Below are 22278 nucleotides of genomic sequence, written 5' to 3' on the forward strand. Positions count from 1 at the left end.
CTTTAAAATAAGTATACAATCCATGTTTGAGCTCAAAATGATTGATTTGAATTATTTAAGTTTGTAAATGATTTTATAAGTTTACTTTTGTTCTTCTAAAACATTATTAAGTTTTTGTATATTAAATAAATTGATTGTAAATATATTAGTAAGTTTTGACATGGTTGATCCTGCTAAGAAGATGAAACATTATTTATTAAGTGTGTGATATTCACCCTTACCCATGTTCATCTTCTCTATTTTTTTTCTAGATGGTTTGAAGAAGGTTTATAATATCAAGTGGATAGTTCAAAAGTTTATAGTTGATTTATAAACTTAAATATTTCAATAATATATCAATTTATGATCTTAAACTTATAGTGTATTTGATTTTATTTGACTTTAAAGTTATGATATTTGATATGATATAATTTATGTTAAGTTTAATTAGTTAATTATTCAATATATTTTTTTTAACAATGTTTTTTTATATATAATTTCTTAATTAGAGTTAAGATATACATAAGTGCATGAAGAAGGTATCATTTGCGTTTTAGAACCCATTTATTTTTGTGTTTTAAATGTTTTTTCAAGAAAATTGAATTTTTTTAGATGATTTTGATATACCGATATCAAAAATAAATTTTAAATATATATTATTTTAATATATCTCAAAATAAAAAACTATTGAAAAAACAATCACTATTTCGTAATAATAAAAGGGGTCTTAATAACAGGCTCCAAGAGATCAAAACAAAGCTCCAGCTTGCAAAGAGAAGCATTCTTCCTCGTTTACTCAATCATGGGTAGTTTTAACAGGTATTTTATTTCTAACATATAAGCATGATTGATCATCTCATATAGGTGTCACAAAATTAAAGAAATGGAAAGGGGAAAGTAGAAAAAAAGATGAACATTGTAGAAGCACTCAAGGTCATGGTTCCACCCAAAACAAAAAATAGAGAAGCAATTCAGATAAAAGAGTGGTGGAAAGGAACTTCAAAATACTTTTTATTTAAAAATATATTGAGATAATAATTTTTATTTAAACACTGGATTTGATTTGGCAATATAAAAAGTGGAGGGTACATTGTGTGATTCTTTTTGGTCTTTGGACTTGCAAGACACTAACCTGGGCCACTGGCTAGAGTTAAGGCGTTTGTGTGGTTGAGAGATGGAAAACGACTCCCATGGTGGGCGGGCCCAGAGGATGTAAGCCACGACATTCCCTGAGCCCACACGGTGAATCCATACATGAATCAGGCGTAGATATTTTTATTTTTTTATAAAAAAACTTGAATATAAAAGTTTATTCAATTTATTTATGCAATTTTAAAAAATTATATTTATTTATAAAAAAACTTGAATATAAAAGTTTTTTCAATTTATTTATGCAATTTTAAAAAACTATATTTAAATAATATATATATATATAATCAAAAAAATTAAAAATTATTCACGTATAAATAAATAAAAAATAATCAACTACACCTAAAAATAAAATTTGAAAAATCAATATATATATAAATCAAAATATTTAACTTTGAAAAAACAGATTTATCCTGTTTTCTAAATTTATTAATTAAAATATATTTTATTTAAATAAATAAAAATATAAATATAAATAAAAATTAAATTAATTGAATAAAATAAAAAAATTATGCAACGCTGCACATATTATAAATATTATCTAAAAATATATATTTTTTATTTTCAAAAATAAAATTCATTCATACAAAAGATAAAAAAAAATTATAAAAGAATCAGAAATTTTTTTTATATTTCAATGTATAACTAAAAAAATAATTATCATTTAAAAAAAACTTTCTAAATAAAATAAAAAAAATATGTACTAATTTAAATATAAATAGAAAAACAGAAAAAAACCAACTAAAAATAATTAATTAAAAATCTTTTAAAAAAAAATATCAAAATCATGTGTTGCGCTAGACCTAGTTCATTTTATCAAGGCCTACATACAAGCTTGTCCTAGCAAGCCCGCGTGATTGATTCTTAAATTTTTATGATTTGCAACCAAATTTTTATTTTTAAAAAATATCAAACAACACATAACTTAATTTGTTTAAATTTAGTAGATCAAGGATTAAGATTTTTTACTGGAAAACTTGTTTTTCAACTATTTTTTTATCCAAAATACCTATAAAACATTATAAAAACCATGATAAAAATATTCAAAACCTCAAAAAACAACCCCTAAAAACCAAAATTAATCTAAACCTAAAAATTAACTTGAACTTAAATTTGTTTATTCACAATTTTTTTTTTAAAAAAAACACATAATATAAATTCTTTTTATTAAATAGAACAATTTAACACAAATATCATTTGTTTTAATTATCTAAATCAGTGTCAACAACACTTTTCTCTCTATACCATCAAAATTAAATAACCTCTCTTTTCTTTTTCAAGCATGGATTAAAAAATAAAAAAAAAATAAATTAAAAAATAAAAAAATTAAATTTTTATATCAAAATTAAATTGAAAAAATAGAGATACTGAAATTGTATAATTTACTTGATTTTTAAAATTCAAGCATTAAAATATATCTTTTGCGAAACTTATAATATGCCACTCATGTTCCACTCATGTTTGACATCATTTTCATTTTAGTCTTTCTTTTAATTTTATCATTTAATTAATTGATATTGATTTCCAATTACGACTAAATTAGTCACCAAAAATAAATGTTTCCTTGTGAATCAAATTGAAAAAATAAATGTTTCTTTGTGAATCAAATTGAAAAAACATAAAGCACACTCCATCTATGTGAGAAAATAAATAGTAAAGCCTTGCACAGTAAAAAACCCACACCCTTTTTTTGTGAATACTTAGCAAGTATAAAAAATAATGTCAGTCATTTAACATGTTAAATAATAATAGAAGAAAACGCAAAACATTCAGCAGACTGAGAAGACCTTCCATCACTTACATTCATGGACATCATTACGAGTCCTCTTCCTGCTATACTTGTACGTTAATCAACAATCCAAATAAGATCAGGATCTATCTCTCTTCAAGCTGTACCACAGAAGTTTCTTCCTCTTTCTTTTCAGTTCCAGATTCATCAGCCTTGTCTTCACTGAACTTTAGACGAATGGGCCGACCCATTAGTTCCTACAAGACAAATATCGAAAAGATCATATATCTGTCCCTGATGATTAACCAGCCTTCTGATATGTAGCCAAAGAAGAAGAAGAAGAAGAAAGTAAACATATTGATGCACAAGCAAAAATGCAAATGTAAATCTCAATAAGATACAAATTATGCTTAGATGGAAATAAAAACTTCACTTTCTACAACGTGGTAAATGGACCTTTGGCTCGATAATCCCTGAAGACATGCAAACCACCATCTCTGCATATCCAGGTATAAGCTGGCTTAGCTTAAAGACCATGAGTATGTCAGTCAAGGCATCATTTGCACCAGTTGGTATTGAAACTCAAGATCACACCGCATGAAACACATCTCCACGGCCCCTACCACTTGAATAACCAAGATTTGAAAACAAATTTTCCAGCCCGTCCTTATTCAACACCACTAAGAAACATTAATTCTTTCACTTTCCCAATTAGCTTAATGGTTTCTGATTGAATTATACTTAGTGAAATATATAGTTCCAAAGCACAAAAGGGTAAACAATTAACAACCATGAGTAACACCAGACCAGGAAATTTCAGGACATTTTTTTTTCTTGTCCTAAGGTTAGAAATGATAATTGATAAACTTACATTATTTTCATTGCCTTCATACTTGATTAAAAAAATAGAAAAGGAAAACTTCCAGAAGATGCACAGAAACACATGAATATGTTGGAAACAGTAATCTAAGAAGTCGAGAAAAGTAATAAAACCTGACAGATCTTTGCAAATAAATAAGAACAAGGAAACGTGAGCTGAAAAAATGATGAATGAGTACCACCCCCTCCCACATTTCAAAGAATCCAAACCATATAAGATCTATAAACATCATACATGAAAGAAAGAACCATTCTTCAAAGCAACAACAAAAACAAGTACTACAGTAGCTCAAGCAAGTGACTGGCATCTAAAGTAGTCAAGCTAAAACTATATTAACTTAACACATCCAGCCAATTGATATGACTAACTAGTATTTTGGCAAAAGAAAAAAGTTAAATGTGAAATGCTAACAGCATATTTACGTCCTACCTTTCCACTGAAAGCAGAAATAGCAGCCACAGCTTCCTCCCTCGTGGCAAATGACACAAACCCATACCCAGAAGATCTTCCTGCAGGGCCATCAAACACGACCCTACTTGAAACTGGGTTACAATTAGTGGAGAAAAATTCTCTCAAATGACTACCTCTCACTTTCCATGCAAGATTAGAAATATAAAGCTTATGGCGTGTCTCTCCTGCAGGGATATCTGCAGGAGTGCCTGGAAGGCGTGGAGGAGGTCTCCTGAGTCGCTTTGCAAATTCCACCCTGATAATCCTCCCTGACACTTCCTGCAACAGAACAAATCCTCAAAATCAAAAACAAGTCTCTGGAAATATCCAATATAATATGGAAAATGGTAATTAAGTTGTACACTATTTATGATAACCTACAGTGAAACGGTGTTGAATATTTTCCAAAGTCGTCAAACTAGAATTGCAAGGATTGGGAAGGCAAAAACAATGTACAATAGAGAGATGGTGAAAGAGAAGGAAATCGACACAAAAGCTACTCAAGAACCAAGACATTCATAGATAACCATAACTCCCCAAAGCTTCAGGACACTAAGCTTTAAAACATTTTGACTGTCAGCAAGAAAACAACTCTCTCCTAACCATGCAGGTGGGTGAGTTTGGCATTACTCCAACGGATTAGTCAAGCCAGATGGTCTGGATCCCTACTTCATTTTTTTCAATAAAATGAAAAACTCTCTGAATCCAATAAAGCTACTGAAACCTCAAAAATAAGCAGAGGACACTGGCCATAAAGAATTTAAGTAGCTCCATTAAACAATGAAGATAGAAGTTTCTCTTAAATTAGAGCACACCGGCCGCAGTCCAATAGATTCTCATACTTTAGCATTCCTCCCAACATTAAAATAACTCAACAGAAAACTTAATTGATAGAAATGAATAAGGAAAAAGTATCATCCTATTCCCTTAAAAGGGAAACTCATTTGAACCTGTCAACTAGAAGAAAAGTTATGTAATTTTGATTAAGAAACCGACTACCGGAAAATTACACCAAGAATGCAACGCATATCATGATAACACTAAACAAAAGACCGTCTCTCAAGCTCCATCTGAAGTTAGGAAATCAAATCGCAAACAGAAAACAAATAATAACAACTGAAAAAAAGAAAAGAAAAGAAAGACACACAAAAGGAAAGCAAAGAAAAGGGACATACAAGAGAATTGAACTTATCAATAGCAGCCTGAGCTTCCTCACCAGTAGTCATTGTCACAAAAGCAAATCCCCTACTTCTCCCATTCTTTTGCTTTATAATCTGCATTTCAACACATAAAAAACAAAAGCCGCATTGGAAAATCACTTAGATCAACAGATAAAGACAGAAACTTTGGAATGAAATTAAAGAACCTCAACATCTGATACAGTCCCACATTGGCCAAAAAGGTCCTTGATATCAGCAACAGAGAAAGACCAAGGCAAATTAACCACAAAAAGCTTTCTTTTTAGGTTTGCTTCCTGGATTTCCTCTTCCTCTGGTGTCATCTCCACCGTTACTTCTTGTACAGTGGAGCATAGTTGAAAGCAGAGGCTTTTACTTCTTGGGTGGTTTTGGGTGAGGGAAGGCTGAGGGAAATTGTGGGAAATGAGAGGCGTAGGATTGGAAACGTGGAGGTTTATAGAGAGTGGTAGTGGTTTGGGAGATAGGAGGAATCTGGAGTAAGAAGGATGATGGGTTGAGAAGAAGGAGAGTGTTGCAGCTTCTAATATCGATGCCGCCATTGCGAAGGTTAAGATGATGATAATAAAAACATAACAACATTTTAGATGGGTGAGGGAGAAGATAAGAGAAAAGGAAAATATTATTTGTTTTTACTTTGTGGATAATGTGACGATGGTGACGTCTACTCTACTCTGTTTTTCGCTCGGGGTGCTATTTCGATATTTTGAGAGATTGTTATAATTGTTTTTTAAAATATTTTTTTATTTAAAAATATATTAAAATAATAATTTTTATTGTTAAAAAATATTTTTAATATTAACACAATAAAATCATTTAAAAACACCCAAAAATTAATTTAAAATAAAAAATAAAAATTTTCAAATTTTTTTAAAAATATATTTAAAATATAAAATCAAACCGGATTTTTCTTTAATCTTAACATAAATGTTTCATATTTAGTTTAACCTAAAGTATTGCTCATGGATCAAACTTAAAGTTAGAGAATAAATTATTGCTAGGACTTGGGTGTGTTTAATTTGTTCTATCTTTTGTTATTGGATTTTTGCCTATTTTGTTAAATGGATAGCTTTATCAAGTGATCTTCCGAGAGAGAGACTGTGGAAGAGGAAGACTAGATATTGCAAGCGACTACAGCACCCTGATATGAAAAGAAGATCGATAATGGTGGTTGCAATTTTGGAATGAAAGACCGATTTTTTAAGAATTGATTGACGGTTTTTTGTTTTTGCGTTTTATTTAAAAAAATTAAAACTTTTTTATTTTTTTATGTAGTTTCAAATTATGTTAAATTATTACAATGAGATGAAATAATCTATATGAATTATGAGTTAACTTTCTTTTCATTATGGTCTAACCGTCGAAGTGGAGTGTTCTAGAAGAAACAAGAAGAAGAATTTAAAAACATAATGATCCGATCAACAGACTTGAAAGCTTAAGAAAAAACGATCAAGGGAGTGCTAATTTTTAGTTTTGTTTCCAGGTTTGTCTGTGAGCCAATTGTACTTCGATATACTTAAAGAGACATTGATTGTACTTGAGGCTCTCTGTAATTTACCCATCTAGTTACTTGTTTAGTTGAAAAGTTGAGAAGGAACTTTCTAACTGTCCTTTTATATCCTTAAACGTTTTTATTTTAAAAATATATTAATTTTTTAAAAAATTTAATATGAAAACATCAAAATTATTAAAAAAATAATTTAATATTTTTTAAAGATAGTATATTCTTAGATAATATTTGACATTGTGGTTTCAAAATATTTTTTATTTTTTAAAATTAATATATAAGAAATTTAAAATATAAAAAATAATAACATAGCCATATAAACAAACAAAATATTAAAAAACTCGGAGACGGTTTCCTAACGCTTGGTGACAGTAGACATACAGATGCAGTGCTGAAGATATCTTTTTAGGCTTTGATGGTTAGATCTAGTGAAAAGCTTTTGATTGGATCGATCTTTTAGGCCCAGGTAGAAAGACTATCCATTCTCCTCGAGTGAATAATTTTATAATTCTCATTTATTTTAGTTAAAACTATAATTTTAGTGCAAGATATCATGAATATAAAAATTAATATTTTATTTAAAGGGTATTTTAGATATTAATATAAAATTATTAATGAACTCTCAAGCCTCACCCCAGCTGTTTAAATCTTGAAATTAAAATGCTTCTTTTAATAGTTTTACATGCGTACCAAATAACTTGATAAAAATTGAGTGATATATAATATTTATATTATTTGATCCGATTCAATTTATTTATACTATTTGCATTAGTCAATTAATTGAGTTGATGTTGTAAATATAAATTATTTTTTATATTTTATACTATGTTCTGAGCTAATTTAATGAGCCTAATCTTAGTTCAAAATAAGTTTTACCCATAAAAAATTTAGTAATAGAAGTATAATTTATAATATTTATAAAAAAATAGCTAACCATAATATATCCATAATTTATAAAATATAAAAAATGTGGTTGGATAAAATTATAGTTATAAACCTGATCCAATTATATTGAAGAATACGTTGCTTCGATTATAGTTGCGTCCAACTAATTTAATTCTGTTTTCTTTTCTTCCCTCCCTATCTTACACACGGCATCCCTTTTCAAAAAGCTTCGCAAAGCTCAAAAAAATGTACATTTTGAAAATTAGTGGAGCTTGCTTTGTCGTCATGGATCCAAGGCAAGGAATCAGAGAAAGGTGGGCCACATGACTTAAAGCAGGCTCTGTAGTAGCTTATTTTCAACATCCATCGATCGTACTGCACTATTTCTTTTGTCCTGATCATTATTTGAAACCCAAGAAGAAACAAAATCACTACTGAGAATCCTCCCACGCTAGAATGGCACTGAGCAGTAATGTTATTGGTGCTATCAACTTTGTTGCCATGCTTCTCTCCATTCCGATTATAGGTGCTGGGATCTGGCTAGCAATGGAACCAGACAACTCTTGTGTCAAGATTCTGCAATGGCCTGTCATTATTTTGGGAATACTGATCTTAATAGTAGCTCTTGCAGGCTTCGTAGGAGCTTTTTGGAGAATCCCATGGCTCCTTATTTCTTATCTCATTGCCATGCTCATCCTTATAATATTGCTTGCATGTCTAGTGGTTTTCATCTACATGGTCACTGCTAGGGGTTCGGGTCACCTTGAACCCAGCAGAGCCTACTTGGAGTATCATCTTGATGACTTTTCAGGTTGGCTTCGCCGGAGGGTTCAGAGTTCATATAAGTGGGATCGGATAAGAGGCTGCCTTAGCTCCACCAATATGTGTGCTGAGTTGAACCAGAGTTATCGCATGGCTCAAGATTTCTTCAACGCTCATATTAGCCCCTTGCAGGTTACTGAATCTTTTTCTTGCTTTCATTCTTCGTCCCCCCCATTTTTACACCTTTACAATTGATTTAGAAGAAAGATGCCTTTCAATGGCATTGTTCTTTCCATGTGGCGGATGCGAATTTCATTTTTCTTAGAGAAATTAAAGCTGGAAAAACAAAATAAATTATTATAATTTAAGAAATGAAAACGATCCTCTTTTTTCCCCAAACTACTTTTTTTTCTTTCTTTCTAGCATCTACCTAGAAAATTAATAGAATAATAGGCGATATCATCTTCTTCGAATAGATCCACAAAAATCATAATACAATCAAAACACGTCAAGCGTGAAGTAATGGAAATTTCTTTGGTCTTTTCTTCATCAATATAAAGAAACGGAGGGAATAGTTGAAGGGCTCGAGGACAGTTCCTGCTTCTTGTCCCCGCCCCAACACATATTTAATATCACTCATATAATTTTCTCTCTTATTTTCAAAATTGTAAATTTACTCCTGAAATGTTAATATACTAAACTTAATTATGAAGTTCCAAAAGTTTATTTCGAAACAAATAGCGTTTGTTTCAGTTACTCTAAAGAAAGAATAACCTTTATCTACAGCTAGCGTGTGAAGCATAGAATAATAAAGTTGATTAGATTCTCCTCTACCATGCGATATCTTCTTTATGCCTTATCATTATTTTTATTTTTTTTCTTTTGCTTTGTTATCGTTTACAGTCAGGATGCTGTAAGCCCCCAACCCAATGTGGGTATACATTTGTGAATCCAACGTATTGGATTAGTCCCATTAACAACGCTGCAGATATGGACTGCCTGCAATGGAACAATGACCAAAATCAACTTTGCTACAATTGCGATTCATGCAAGGCCGGGTTGCTGGCTAATTTGAAAGAGGAATGGAGAAGGGCAGATATCATATTGCTCATTACTCTTGTTGCCTTAATATGCATATACTTGGTAGGCTGTTGTGCCTTCAGGAATGCCAAGACAGAAGATTTATTCCGCAGATACAAGCAAGGTTATACATAGAAGTTAGAACCAAAGTAATTGGAGACTGCCGTTGTAATGTTTGCTGGTTCGTACGTTGTTTTTGCTAATTCTATGAGTTTCGTGTAAGAAGATTATATAATTTCCTGATTAAAGTGTGTGCTGTTTTGGGGTTTCGATGTGCTTCGATCCTAGTGAAGAAATCCGAGTAAAGATGTTGATAGCAGCGCGCGATTAGCGGTGGGCACCGAAAGTTGATTGCAGTGTGCTGCCAATTACAATACAATAATGGCATTGAATTCCAGTAAGGTGACTTTTGAGGGAAGGTTTCAGGGTCTCAGCCCCTGCAACCATGTCCCATTGTCAGCTGGAGTTTGACAAAAAATCACCCTATGTTTCCCTTTTATCGACGAAGTTTGAAGTGGGTCATAACCCATTTGCATTGGTTCATGCCACAGACCTCTGTAGCATCATGCTCCCGTCTGCCGGTCGAAGATTACAAACTGATTTATTTTGGTTTCTGTTTCTTCTTCCCTCTTTCATTCCCATTGGCGCTATCATTGTATGTTAACAAAAAGGGAGATTGATACGTGATGGTTTTTAGAAAAAAATAATAAAACAATTGTTTTCTTAATTTTCTTTTTATCTAGGCTAAAAAACTAAAAATCAAATATCATGCTTAATAGTTTTATTTTTCATATTTTATTCAGAATTTTATTGTTTTTTCTTTATTTTCAAGTCTTCTAGTTTGTGTAGGTTAATTTTAGAATTTATTTAAGAAGTTATAAACTTTTTAGAAAGTAGAATAATACCCGAATAAAAAATATTTACTCATAACAATTTGAGTTGGGTTTCTATGTAATTTATTTTTCAGTATAATTTTGTATTTTTATACTTGTTGTTCTATTATTTTTGTAAGTGTGCAATTATTAAATATAAAACTATTTCTCAAAATTGACCAGTACAAATATAATGTTAAAATTTATCAAATTATTTAAGAGCCCATCATTTCATTCATGTAAATCATATTTTGCATTCCTCTTCCTAGCTCACATGACATCCTCCTCCTTCATGGTTTAATGTGTGTGTGTCTATATATATATATATATATATATATATATATATGCTTAAAGTAATATTAAAACCTCCCGTACATTAATCACATCATACACTCTTCCATGTAGTGTAATATATATTAGTCTTTATTTCATTACTTGTAAATAAAAAGTATATAATATGTTCAATAACAAAGTATATTTCTGTCAAAGAAAATTCTTGTTATCATCATACCAACGCAATTATGTATACTAAATAGAAAATATCATAAACATCTACACAAATAATGATGTGCAATGATACCCATTCTTTCAACATGATCATTAACTATTTTGGATGACAATCCTTTCATTAATAGACCAACAATAATAAAATTGATGCTAATATATTAAATTGACACTCTTTGTTTCTAAGTTTCTTCTTTAACAATAAAGTATTTTAATTTCATTTGTTTTGCACTTTTTTTATATTTGTCTTTTTAATAGAATAAAATAGCTATGAAACTATCACAATAAATTTTCATAATTGGGTTCAATACTTTCTTTGTAGCCTTCTAGCGACCCAGTCCTAGATTACCTTTTACTGTGATAAGGATTGAGCATACATTTACAAAGACTGTTGATGATGTATAAGGATTTCCTTTTATCTATTTATGTTCTTCTTTTTTTTTGTTGACATTGTATAAGACTATATGCATCTCTTTTCTGAATTGAAACAACATATACAAAGCATTTTTCAATTATAATTTCTCTAGAAGAACTTTATTGAATATGTCTTCTATGACAGCCCTAGGAATCCTTGTTATCCTCTAATGAGCCCTACTTCATTAAATTGCGTGGATCTTCGAGGCCTGTAATTGGGTTAGAAAGCCCATATTTCTTGGGAGGATGCCTGACCTTTTCTTTTCTTTTTTGGCAAGGGCCTCCAAGCTCAGAACAAGACCCCTACTCCCATAATAATATGGCCACAAGTATTTTATCAGCTCAAGAAGTGGGTTTTATAAGTCCACTATACCATAGCCCACTAGAGTGCAAACGGACATTTACCTAAATAAACATCGAAAACACTCACTATTATTGTAAAATATATATTTGGTGTTGTAATGTAAAATATTTTTTAAATATTTTTTATTAATTAAAAATATATTAAAATAATATTTTATTTTATTTTTCATATTAGTACATTAAAATTATTAAAAAATATTTTCTAAAAATATGAATTTAATGCTTTTTTAAATGAAAAACAATTAAAAAAATCTTTTAATTTTTTTTTAATTCAGAAGCAAACTCTAAGAATATAACGTGATAATTGTTATCTTTTAAAATATTTACTTAGAAATATATTAAAATTATATTTTTTAATTTTTTAAAATTTATTTTTAACACCAGCATAACAAAACAATCTAAAAATACTAGGAATATTTTAATTTAAAACAAATTTCTTTTTTAAAAATTTTTCCCCTGAACACTTTTAATATACAAAAATAAACAGCCTCTTAACCTTCTTAGCGGTAAATATTCTCTTGGCTGTACCGGTTTACACCCAACGTCGACTAAGTAATATAATAGAAATGCTTTAATAATAATACAGTTAGAAATTTGGATCAATTTGAGTAAATTTGTGAAAGACATGCAAGAACAATATCCACCTTCGGATCCCGCAAGTTGGCGTCTGGAGCAAATCGACGTAGACACGGCGGTTAATCCTGTGAATCTAAATTACAGAATAAATGAACCAAGTCCTTCCTTAAGAACACGCAGTCCCACTGGAAACCAATCTTGACAGGGTCTAACACCACGCGCCAACCAACGCATTAAACCTTTACTGGAACTGAAGTGTGAAGATAAAGAAGCAAAGCAGAGATAGATAGGGTCCAGCCCAGGTGAACATGATAAGTGCCGCACTTGTCATAGGAACTGCAACATCACCTTACTCTTGCCGATCCAACCATTTGAAGTGCGCTAATCACAGAAAGAAAAAGAAAAACAAAGAAAAACAAATCTTGAGTATCTTCCTGTAGCTAGTCAATTGATGCAGCTTTTTTTTAATAATGATGCAAAAGCTAGGAAATACCCTCTGCAGCCTTCATGCATAAGCTTTTTTGAACTACTGGAAACTCTCGCAGAGAGATTTTATTAGCCGAGCTTTCAAAAACCTATTCATTAAAAATCTGTTCTGAAAGTTAAGCTGGAAAATGATTGTTTGCAAGTGTTGCCTCTCAGGGTCACTGGGCTGATAATGCTTAGAAATCAGAAGTTTGTCAAGTTAAGCCCCAGAGTGTGGATTCTATACTTTCAATTTACCATTGATTGAGCACCGCCTCATCTAAAGCCCATGAGTTGGATGAAGGGACCGATCAATCTCATTAAAGAGTTAATCGGAGCCTCCTTGCTCCTTAGTATTTACTTGGACCTCCATGAATTCAAAATGAGCCTTTAGTGGGCCTGGCCTATCTTAACGAGGAGAATGTTCTTGGTTTATGGTTGTCCCTATTGTCAGCCTAGTTTGGTTAGTGAACTATTGCGTGTTTGTTGTTAATGTAATAATTTGTTTTTTAAATCGTTTTTTTGTTTGAAAAAAATATCAGATGTTTTTTTAGGTATTTTTAAATTATTTTAATATTAAAAATAAATAAATATAAAAAATACTATTTTGATAAATTAAATGAGAATGATTTTTAAAGAATTCCAGAAGTTCCCAGAAGAAGAAAACAATATTCAGGATCATTTCTTTTTAGAGAACAAGTTGACTTTTGGCAACCAATATATGGCCGTAAATGCGAACAGTTAACTTTCAGTTCAAGTCTTTAGACTGAGAAAATTCCACTTTTATAATTAGAGGTAGGCGTCACCTATTAAAAAAAAATTAATGTTTTTTTTTTAAATTATTTTTTTTTTAGTATTTTTAGATTGTTTTAATATATTTATATTAAAAATAAAATTTTTAATATAAAAAAAATATTATTTTAATATATTTTAAATAAAAATACTTTTAAAAGTAATTTTTTTTGTATTTTCAGATAACAATTATTTTAATTTTTATATGTACATTTACCTATTTAAACTTGTCACATATCATACGATAATCATGACACTATAATCAAATTGACTCACAAATTATTAAATCCAACTTGCCATGTTTTAATACATTTTTTTATTCTATGAATTCTTAAACTTTCTTGGTGATTCCAGTAATGCTTCCAATTTGTAAAGATATCAATTGACCAAAAAATCCTCTTTATTTTTTTTTTAATAATTGAAAGTTACAAAATATCCCACTTAAACAACATATCTCCTAACTTGACACAAAACAAAATTAAGTCGTTATCAAATTTAATTAGAACTCTTATGTGAAGCTTTACATTATCGTTCCCTTGATTACACACACACACACACAACATCCCAATATGTTGTTAAAAATTTCAATTATCTTTTTCATAAACTAACAGCTAGGATTTTTATAATTGACACTAGCATAAGATCTCAATCATATATATGACTTATAGCATGTTTGTTTATCACTTTAAGAGTTTTTAATATTTTATGTGACATTACTATATCATGAAATTCAATTGTAAAGCGAGAAGACTCTAACAAAATAATTTGTCAATCCATTTTGTGGGTGGTGGAAGCAACAATGAGGGATGGGCTATATATGAGGTTGACTTGGTGATTAAAAAATTTTGTTTTTTTTCTTGATTTGCTAGGTCTAAGATTTGGAAATAGTATCAAGAAGAATTAATTAAATTTTTTTAAATGCATTAAAATTGATTTTAAAGATGATTTTTTAATATCATCCGTAAAACTTTAATTTCAAATAACATATAAACTACTGTTGAAAGAATTTAGCAAGAATTATCCTTGAAATAATGTGTGTTTGGTATTATTGTATTATAGCGTAAGGTGATTTTTATAGCAAGAATTAAAACTAAAAAAAATATTTTAATGTTGACTTGAAAGTTACAAAAAAAAATACTGAACTTCTTGGAGTTGTGTTGTGCAATTCACATACAATTCCAAAGTAGTCAATTATCCTTGAAAAAATGTGTGATTGATTATTACCATCTTCCAGACACTGTGGGATTAGAGTAGATTACACGAAGGGTTTCCATCAAAATATTTTAACCAGTTTGGCAAGTACTAAAGGGACTTAACATTGGCGTCGTTGCCAATCTTATCACTTCCAACTGCCTTTCTTGATTCTTGTTTTGTCTGACGGAATCATGGTGAGGTCTATGGAGATGGGCAAGAATTAATTAAATTTTTTTAAATGCATCAAATTGATCTTAAAGATGAGTTTTTAATATCATCCATAAAACTTTAATTTCAAATAACACATATACTACTGTTGAAAGAATTTAGCAAGAATCATCCTTGAAATAATGTGTGTTTGGTATTATTGTATTATAGCGTAAGGTGATTTTTATAGCAAGAAAAAAAAAAAAAAACAAGAAGAAGTAGAAGAAGAAAAACGGAAGGGAACTGTTCAACAGTGTAAAACATTGTGCACACACTTTTTAAATTTTATAAATTGTGGTCCCCCAATGTTTTTTTCATCAATTAAGTCCTTCAATTACAAAATTAAATATTAATTGCTTCCTATTTGCTAACTAGGGGGAAAATTAAAAGAATAAGGACCAAGAAGGAAAAGGCTTGAAAAATAGAGGTTGTGTTAGAAGTTGTGTATAAAGTTCAATTTGGTCCTCCAATTACCAAAATTATAACTTTTCAGTACCTTATTTTTTTAAATTCATTTTTAGTATAAAAATTCATTTTTATAATTTTTCAGTCCTTAATTTGTGAGAGGATAGAGAGAGAGATATAATTGTTGGATTCCATAATAGAGAGAAATTTATCATTTTCACCCATTTCAACCACCAAAATATTTGATCTTAGTGTCTATGAGTTTCATCTGATAAAAATGGCAACCACCAAAATATTTGATCTTAGTGTCCACGAGTTTCATCTGATAAATAGTTTGATAGTTTGATGAAAGTTATTTTAAACTTCAATATTGTCTTAAAAAATAGATTCAAATTGTGGAAGAAAAATCTAGTATTTTTGGATTTTTAGGTTGACAAATTAATTTCTAAATGTTATGAAGGTATTTATAAGGTGGCTTTTAATAAAAAAAATGGGTTAGAAAAAAGGATTTTTAGAGCAAAAAATTCTCTACCTTGTTTCTAGCCATCACAATCATGGCTAGAATTTAGACAAACAAATAACACATTATTTTTCTAGGCAAGTGATGTGTTGTTTTATTATTTTTTGGAACAAATTACTTATCATCCACCTTTTAAAAATATTTTTTAAAAAATATATCGAGCCTAGGTGCGTGGGTTTATGCTTGAAGGTCCACCAACTTGGGCTCCTTTTTATTTTGAGGTCTAAGTGCACTATACCAGAAACCTTGCATTTCTAGCTCTTTTTTAGGACTCTTTTTCTAATTTTGTTATTTTATATTTAGGTTCAAAATATATTTAAGGAAAAAATTTATTAGACCCAGTTGAGTTTATGATCCAGTTCGTAGGTTTGACAAGTATAACCATGATATCCAATCAAATTTTTTTCTTTTTTATTGTTTGATGCATTTTTTGTCCCTTAATTTAACTCTTTTTTTATCAATGATATATTTTTTTTATTTAACTTAAATTTTAAAAATATATATAATTTCACCATTTATTATCATTTAGCTTCAAAAATTTTTCATATTTTTGCTATCTTAGTCCCACACGTTGATAAAGACTAAAACTGAAGGATCTTTTCTATAATAAAAATCATTATGTACACACATACAAAACATACTATGAAAAACTATAATGTTTTTTTTTTCCTATTGTTACATGGATCTCAAGATAATGGAGGAAAATTAAAAAAAAAAAGGAAAGAAAAGGTCGTTAGAGCCACTTTGAAAATCAGAAGTCAATACGTTTTTTAGAAGCAAAATCTTGACAAGATGATTTGGCAGAACCAAAGAAGATCATTATTGGGTCATGGAGAAGGTCACACTCACCACCTTAACCTTGAAGGCTTCTTTACATGCTGGCGTGTGAAAACACACATGTTAGGTAGTTTTTATTTTTATTTTTTCCCTTAATTATTTTATATCAATGCAATTTAGTCATATATTTAAGCCTTTTTTTATTTAATCCCTAATTTTTTTTTATAACCTTCAATTTAATCTTGAATTCCATCTAATCTATAGTTAATTAAGGTCAAGTTAAGAATAGTTAGGAAGAGAGTAAAGGATGAGAAAAAAAAAGGAGATGTTGCCCACACAAGTCATCTAATTTGGATCATGTCCATTAACTATTGTAAAGGGTTAACTTATATTAATTAGGGTCAATACAATATGATATATTTTTTAAATTTTATCTTTAACTTTTTTATAGCTCTTCAATTTATAGTCATATTTAATATAATATGAGATCAAGACCAATTAACATCCCTAAGGAAAGGAATAAAGGAAGAAAAAACAAAGAAACATATTATTCAACCGAGTTAACTCAATGTGATCATGTATGTTACTTGGGTTATAAATTTCACATGTTAACCCGAGTCAATATAATATATTATTGTCTTGTTATTTACTCTCTAATTTCTTGTTAATCTAATGATTTGATAGTTCTTTATTTTGTATTTAAGTTAGGGTAAACAAAATCTTCATTTGATAGGGATGACAAGGTTTGCTCTTGATGCTAGGTCAAATAAACCACAACAACTTTTTTTCGTCTCTTAATGTATATTTTGGTCAATTAGTTTGATATGGTAAATTAATCAAGTTTTGAATTTTTATTTTATGCAAAGAAAAATAATAATATTCATATATTTTTAATATAATAAATGGCAGCAAAGCGTGGCATGGGCTCAGGCCCGGTTTAGTTGTTTGCTAAAGATAAAAGTTATTGTAGTTTTTCTTGCGGTGAAATTCTTTAAATTCAATGTTAAAGAAGAAGAATTTAAAGACGTTATCTTCCTACAAGTACCATAAGCTTACTGGCCTTAAGCTAGAAATATATCGATATGAAATTAATTGAAACTTTTCAAGGTCATATCTCTACGAAACATAATAGTGTTATAATTAAATTTGATCAATTGCATATTCGGAGGATGAATTGAGAAGTGATCTCACTAAATTTTTATTCTATTTATTTGTTTAGGGAGCGATCTGAGTAGATGAGTAGGAGACCCCATGTCTCAAGCAAAAAGTATTTGTAAATCATTAAGAGAGAATGCATGTGGCAGTGAAGAAAACTGGCCGGTTTTTGCTGCTGCTGCTGTTGTTTTTTTCGTAGATGGATAAAGTAGGAGGGTTGGTCTCTCTTTCTTATTTGTACCGATAAAATTCAGTGAGTAGCATGATTATTGCAAGTTATTTTCAATGAACAAGAAATTGTAGAGGAGTCAATCGAGTAGATGGTATAATTTACGAGCGAGATTTCCCGAACTACCACCGGAGATTCTGATGTTTGCCGTATTTTTGGAAGTGACCATCTGATAAATATTATTTAAAATAAGAAGCCACAAAAATTAGGCAATGTGGATGAACAAACAGGGTGCCAAAGGGCCCACGGTGGCGATCCTCACCAAGGTGTGGGCATGGTGGGTGCTTCTTTGCTTTATCTAATCAATTAGCAGCAGCATAGATAAGAGTTAGTAAACCAGTGACATCATGCCTTGGGCAATTTGATTAAGGTTTAAGGCCCCACATTTATTGAATTAAATCAATCCATCCATATAAAATAAAAAAGAGAGAGAGTCAGCCCGTTCATCACTTCTCGGGAGAACTATTCATTATTCAGGCTTATATTTTCTGATACTTTGATAGCTGAGTAAGAAATATGGTGCACACAACATTTAAAGTTGTGGCTAAACTAGACTAGATTTTAAATTTGTTATATAAAAATTATTGATTTGAATTTTATAAATTTTAAGGTTATTAAAAATTTATATAATAATTAATTTTATTATTTATAAAATTACTCAAAATATATATAAACTGACCTGAATATCTATATTAATTAAAAAATAATAAGTACAAATAAATAAAATAACTATGGAATCAGTATGATAGAGAACATATTATTTCAATATAGTAAATGGAGAGAGAAGCTGGATAGTTGAGTGGGAAAACAAGGGTTGATGAGCATTGCATGGAGAGAGAGGAGCGAGCTAGTCAACACCAAGCAAAGGAGGAGGTAGAGGGAGAAACCACATCCACAAATGATATGAGATGATGTGATCCTACATGGCTGCCACCATACCCACCATGGAAGTTCCAACTACATGATGTGAGTCGTTTTGCTTTATGAACTTTACAAATCTTTCACATAAAATTAATATACGGATGCATGCTGAGAAAGCATATTAGTTTTATTTTATGTTTTTTCGTTTCGTCATTTGAAGCTAAGTTCATTGTTTATCATTCTCCTGCTGCTCTCGTTATAAAAAAGTTACTTTCTTTGTTTTTGTACTTCGCTAAGCCCATACTGTAATGGGTTCTTTTTGAATTTCTAAATTCTCATTCTACTTAGCAACGAAAAATTATTAATTACCGAGGATTTACAAGCACAATTTATTTTCGTTATTGCTTTCATGGTTGGTAGCTTTTGGATATATATATTGGAATATATAAGAGCTTGGTCATGCTTATCAATATATAGGATGTGGAAAGTTTCATGATTAATAAAATATTAAAACTTGCCATTAATTATAGTACTTTGCAATTGAGAGGTTGGTGAATGATAGTGACACTTTTATTATAAATAACTAATGTTAATAACATGAAGGCTTAATTTTATTGAAGAATAATTTTCAATATAATTTTAACTCTAAAAACAAATACATCTCATTCTTAATTTTCTTGAATTAACCATGTTTTTAAAATATATTTTCTCTATGTCCTTTCTCAGCCTGACCTTTTAGTTTTAAAGTGTTTTTTACTTGTTTTTCTTTGATCAAGACACCGTCATTTACTGTCCACTTTTTTACAAATTTAATGACCATTGAAATGTAAGCTTAATTATATTAGAAATTACTAGTTATTTTATTCACAGCAGGTTTTGGATAAGTTTTTTTCTTTAAAAAGAAATATTTGTAACTTCTTTAAACATTTTTTTACTAAAAACATCTAATAATAAATAAAAAACTTATGCATATATTAAATTAAATAAATTTATAATTATTTGTGCTAATAAATACAAAAAAATATATTTAAAAACATCTATTTAACTCACCTTATTTTGGGTCAAATATTTTTCTCCAACACAGAAAAATAAATATGAAAGTATTATTAATGTGTTTTTACATTAAATACAAAATAAAACTATAAATAAAAATATCAAAACTTACATATAATAAAATAAAGTTAAGATCATGCACGTTAAAAAAATATGTAAACTATCAAGTTAATCATGCACGTTAAAAAAATATGTAAAATATCAAGTTAACTTTTAACATAATTAAAAAATAAATAAAGTTTTGAGTACATTTCACTATATTATGATTCTTTTAATAGATAAATATAAAGATGTTCTTTACAAAAAAAAAAATTAAAATATATGAACTAATAAATTAATAAAAAGATGTTAATGGTTATGAAATTCTAAAATAAAATATAATTATTTTCATAAAAATAAAAATTAAATAGTATGATATTGAACCCAACTTTTCTCTTTGTTGTACATATTTTTTATTTTAATCTTAAAAGTAACTATTTTTTACTGGGAATAAATAATTTTTATTTTTAAGAATAAATTTTATTTATATAAATTATAAAAAAAATATAGCTGAATTAGAATAAACTATTAAAACATTAAATACATATAAAATAATTAAAGAAATAACCTTTATTTTAAAAAAGGCTAAACAAATAATCTAAAATATCAAAAGAGCAGATATATTAATTTAATTTAGGAAGGTGGCAATAACCTGATGAAATGAGTTGAATGAATTTTATTTATTAGCATAGCAGTAAAAAATATTTAACAAAATAGTAGAGTTAAAAATTTACTTATGAAAATAATATTATAGTTTGCTGGGATACAAGTACAACTTTTAAATTTAAAAAACATAAACTTTGTCGTTTTAATTTAAAAGTTTTGCACGCACAACCTTAAAAAGCTGAGGCTAATTATCTAAATATATTTGCATCATTTTTCCATATACCATATTTATTAAGGCTATCCAAGTCAGAATACTTAGTTGATGAATCATTGGATTAAATTATCGTGAGTGTTTAAAATGTCTTTTTTACTCTATACAAAATTATTTTTGAATCTGCATAAAAAAGGTTCTAGATGCTCAGGACATTCTAGCTTAGTTTGAATGGCCTCAATTTACTCTTCGAGTTTCCTAGAAGTCACAGGGATATTGTGCATGCATATGTACATCTCTACGCACATAAATTCTTTGTGCAGAGCATAGCACCAATCTCGTATCGGTGACACAACGAGCACCATAAACCGCATCAACTTTTTTTACATTCATTTTTCACCACTCACCACAGTCATTTACCATCATTGCTTTACTCACCATGAGACACCTATAATTCCATGTACAATAAAATATATCCAACGCCACTCCATGGTCTTTACACCCTAAGAAATCACTATGATGATAAAGGTTTATAAATATATCTGGTCACAAGATAAAACATTTAAGTCTTGGCAGGCAATTCAGGCCATTCAAGCTCATTGAAGGGCTTCACACCAATTCATCCAACAAAAACACAATTATTATATTTGTACATATACATCATTTTTTTATTTCTAAATTAATAAATTTAAGTATTAGATGGTGCTATGTTTAGAGAAAAAACTTGTTTTGTCAGAAATAATAAAGTTAAGAGACATGACATATATTTTAACCTAAACGCTACATATCAAAACGCATTTATAGAAAGTTAAATCTAATTATGATGAAACGCATTTATAGAAAATCAAATCTAATTATGAAATTTTCACTACTTCATCACTTTAAATGATTTATCTAAAAAGAAATAAAAAGTCAAAACTTTAATAACTTCTATGATGGAGGTCAATTTTATAGGGTAAATGCAAGATGCTGATGATGGTGATAAATGGGGCAAGTAAAGTTTGGCTAGCACAAAACTTTACCAAGTAAAACATGCGACAAAGCAAAAAGATGTTCGAAGGTTTGGCCTGCCATACAATTGACAAAGTTGGACGGTAAAGAAAGATATAAAACAACTGACATAGCAATAGCATGCTTTGACATGCCAAAATAACCACGTGGAGGTTTGGAAAGTTCGGGAAAAAATAAATAAACGGATGACCTTATTTCCACCTTCTATATAGACGCCACACTTTTCTAAAATATTTAATATTGTAACAATTTTTATGGTTATGTTTATAAAATATTTAATATTGTAACAATTTTTATAGTTATGTTTAATTTTTTTTTTATATGTATCTAGTTATAATTACTATAAAATGAATTTATATATATAAAATAAAAAACATATTTTTATAAATTAAAAGATATATTATCAT

The 22278-nt window shown here is 29.2% G+C and overlaps 2 protein-coding genes across 2 annotated transcripts; one reads left to right on the plus strand and one right to left on the minus strand.

Annotated features, from left to right (window-relative positions):
- Nucleotides 1-2796: 2796 nt before the first annotated feature.
- Nucleotides 2797-5974, minus strand: LOC105121561 (RNA-binding (RRM/RBD/RNP motifs) family protein). The gene is made up of 4 exons (XM_011020250.1): nucleotides 5554-5974; nucleotides 5363-5461; nucleotides 4167-4466; nucleotides 2797-3114 (listed from the first exon to the last, which is right to left on the minus strand). The coding sequence occupies exons 1-4, from the start codon at nucleotides 5923-5925 to the stop codon at nucleotides 3004-3006; spliced, it is 882 nt and encodes a 293-aa protein (XP_011018552.1). The 5' UTR covers nucleotides 5926-5974; the 3' UTR covers nucleotides 2797-3003.
- Nucleotides 5975-7997: 2023 nt separating this feature from the next.
- On the plus strand, nucleotides 7998-9891 carry LOC105121562 (protein TORNADO 2-like). The gene is made up of 2 exons (XM_011020251.1): nucleotides 7998-8729; nucleotides 9441-9891. Exons 1-2 carry the CDS (start codon nucleotides 8232-8234, stop codon nucleotides 9750-9752), a joined length of 810 nt encoding a protein of 269 aa, XP_011018553.1. The 5' UTR covers nucleotides 7998-8231; the 3' UTR covers nucleotides 9753-9891.
- Nucleotides 9892-22278: the final 12387 nt, after the last annotated feature.

The sequence above is a fragment of the Populus euphratica genome, unplaced genomic scaffold, assembly GCF_000495115.2.
Source record: "Populus euphratica unplaced genomic scaffold, PopEup_1.0 scaffold25.1, whole genome shotgun sequence".
NCBI classification, from domain to species: domain Eukaryota; kingdom Viridiplantae; phylum Streptophyta; class Magnoliopsida; order Malpighiales; family Salicaceae; genus Populus; species Populus euphratica.

Excerpts from the sequence above, each read along its gene's own strand:
- LOC105121562 (XM_011020251.1), top strand. The coding sequence starts at position 8,232 with ATGGCACTGAGCAGTAATGTTATTGGTGCTATCAACTTTGTTGCCATG. Across the intron at positions 8,730-9,440 it reads CTCATATTAGCCCCTTGCAG|TCAGGATGCTGTAAGCCCCC; the intron begins GTTACTGAATCT and ends TATCGTTTACAG.
- LOC105121561 (XM_011020250.1), bottom strand. The coding sequence starts at position 5,925 with ATGGCGGCATCGATATTAGAAGCTGCAACACTCTCCTTCTTCTCAACC. Across the intron at positions 5,462-5,553 it reads GGACTGTATCAGATGTTGAG|ATTATAAAGCAAAAGAATGG; the intron begins GTTCTTTAATTT and ends GTTGAAATGCAG. Across the intron at positions 4,467-5,362 it reads TTGATAAGTTCAATTCTCTT|GAAGTGTCAGGGAGGATTAT; the intron begins GTATGTCCCTTT and ends GTTCTGTTGCAG.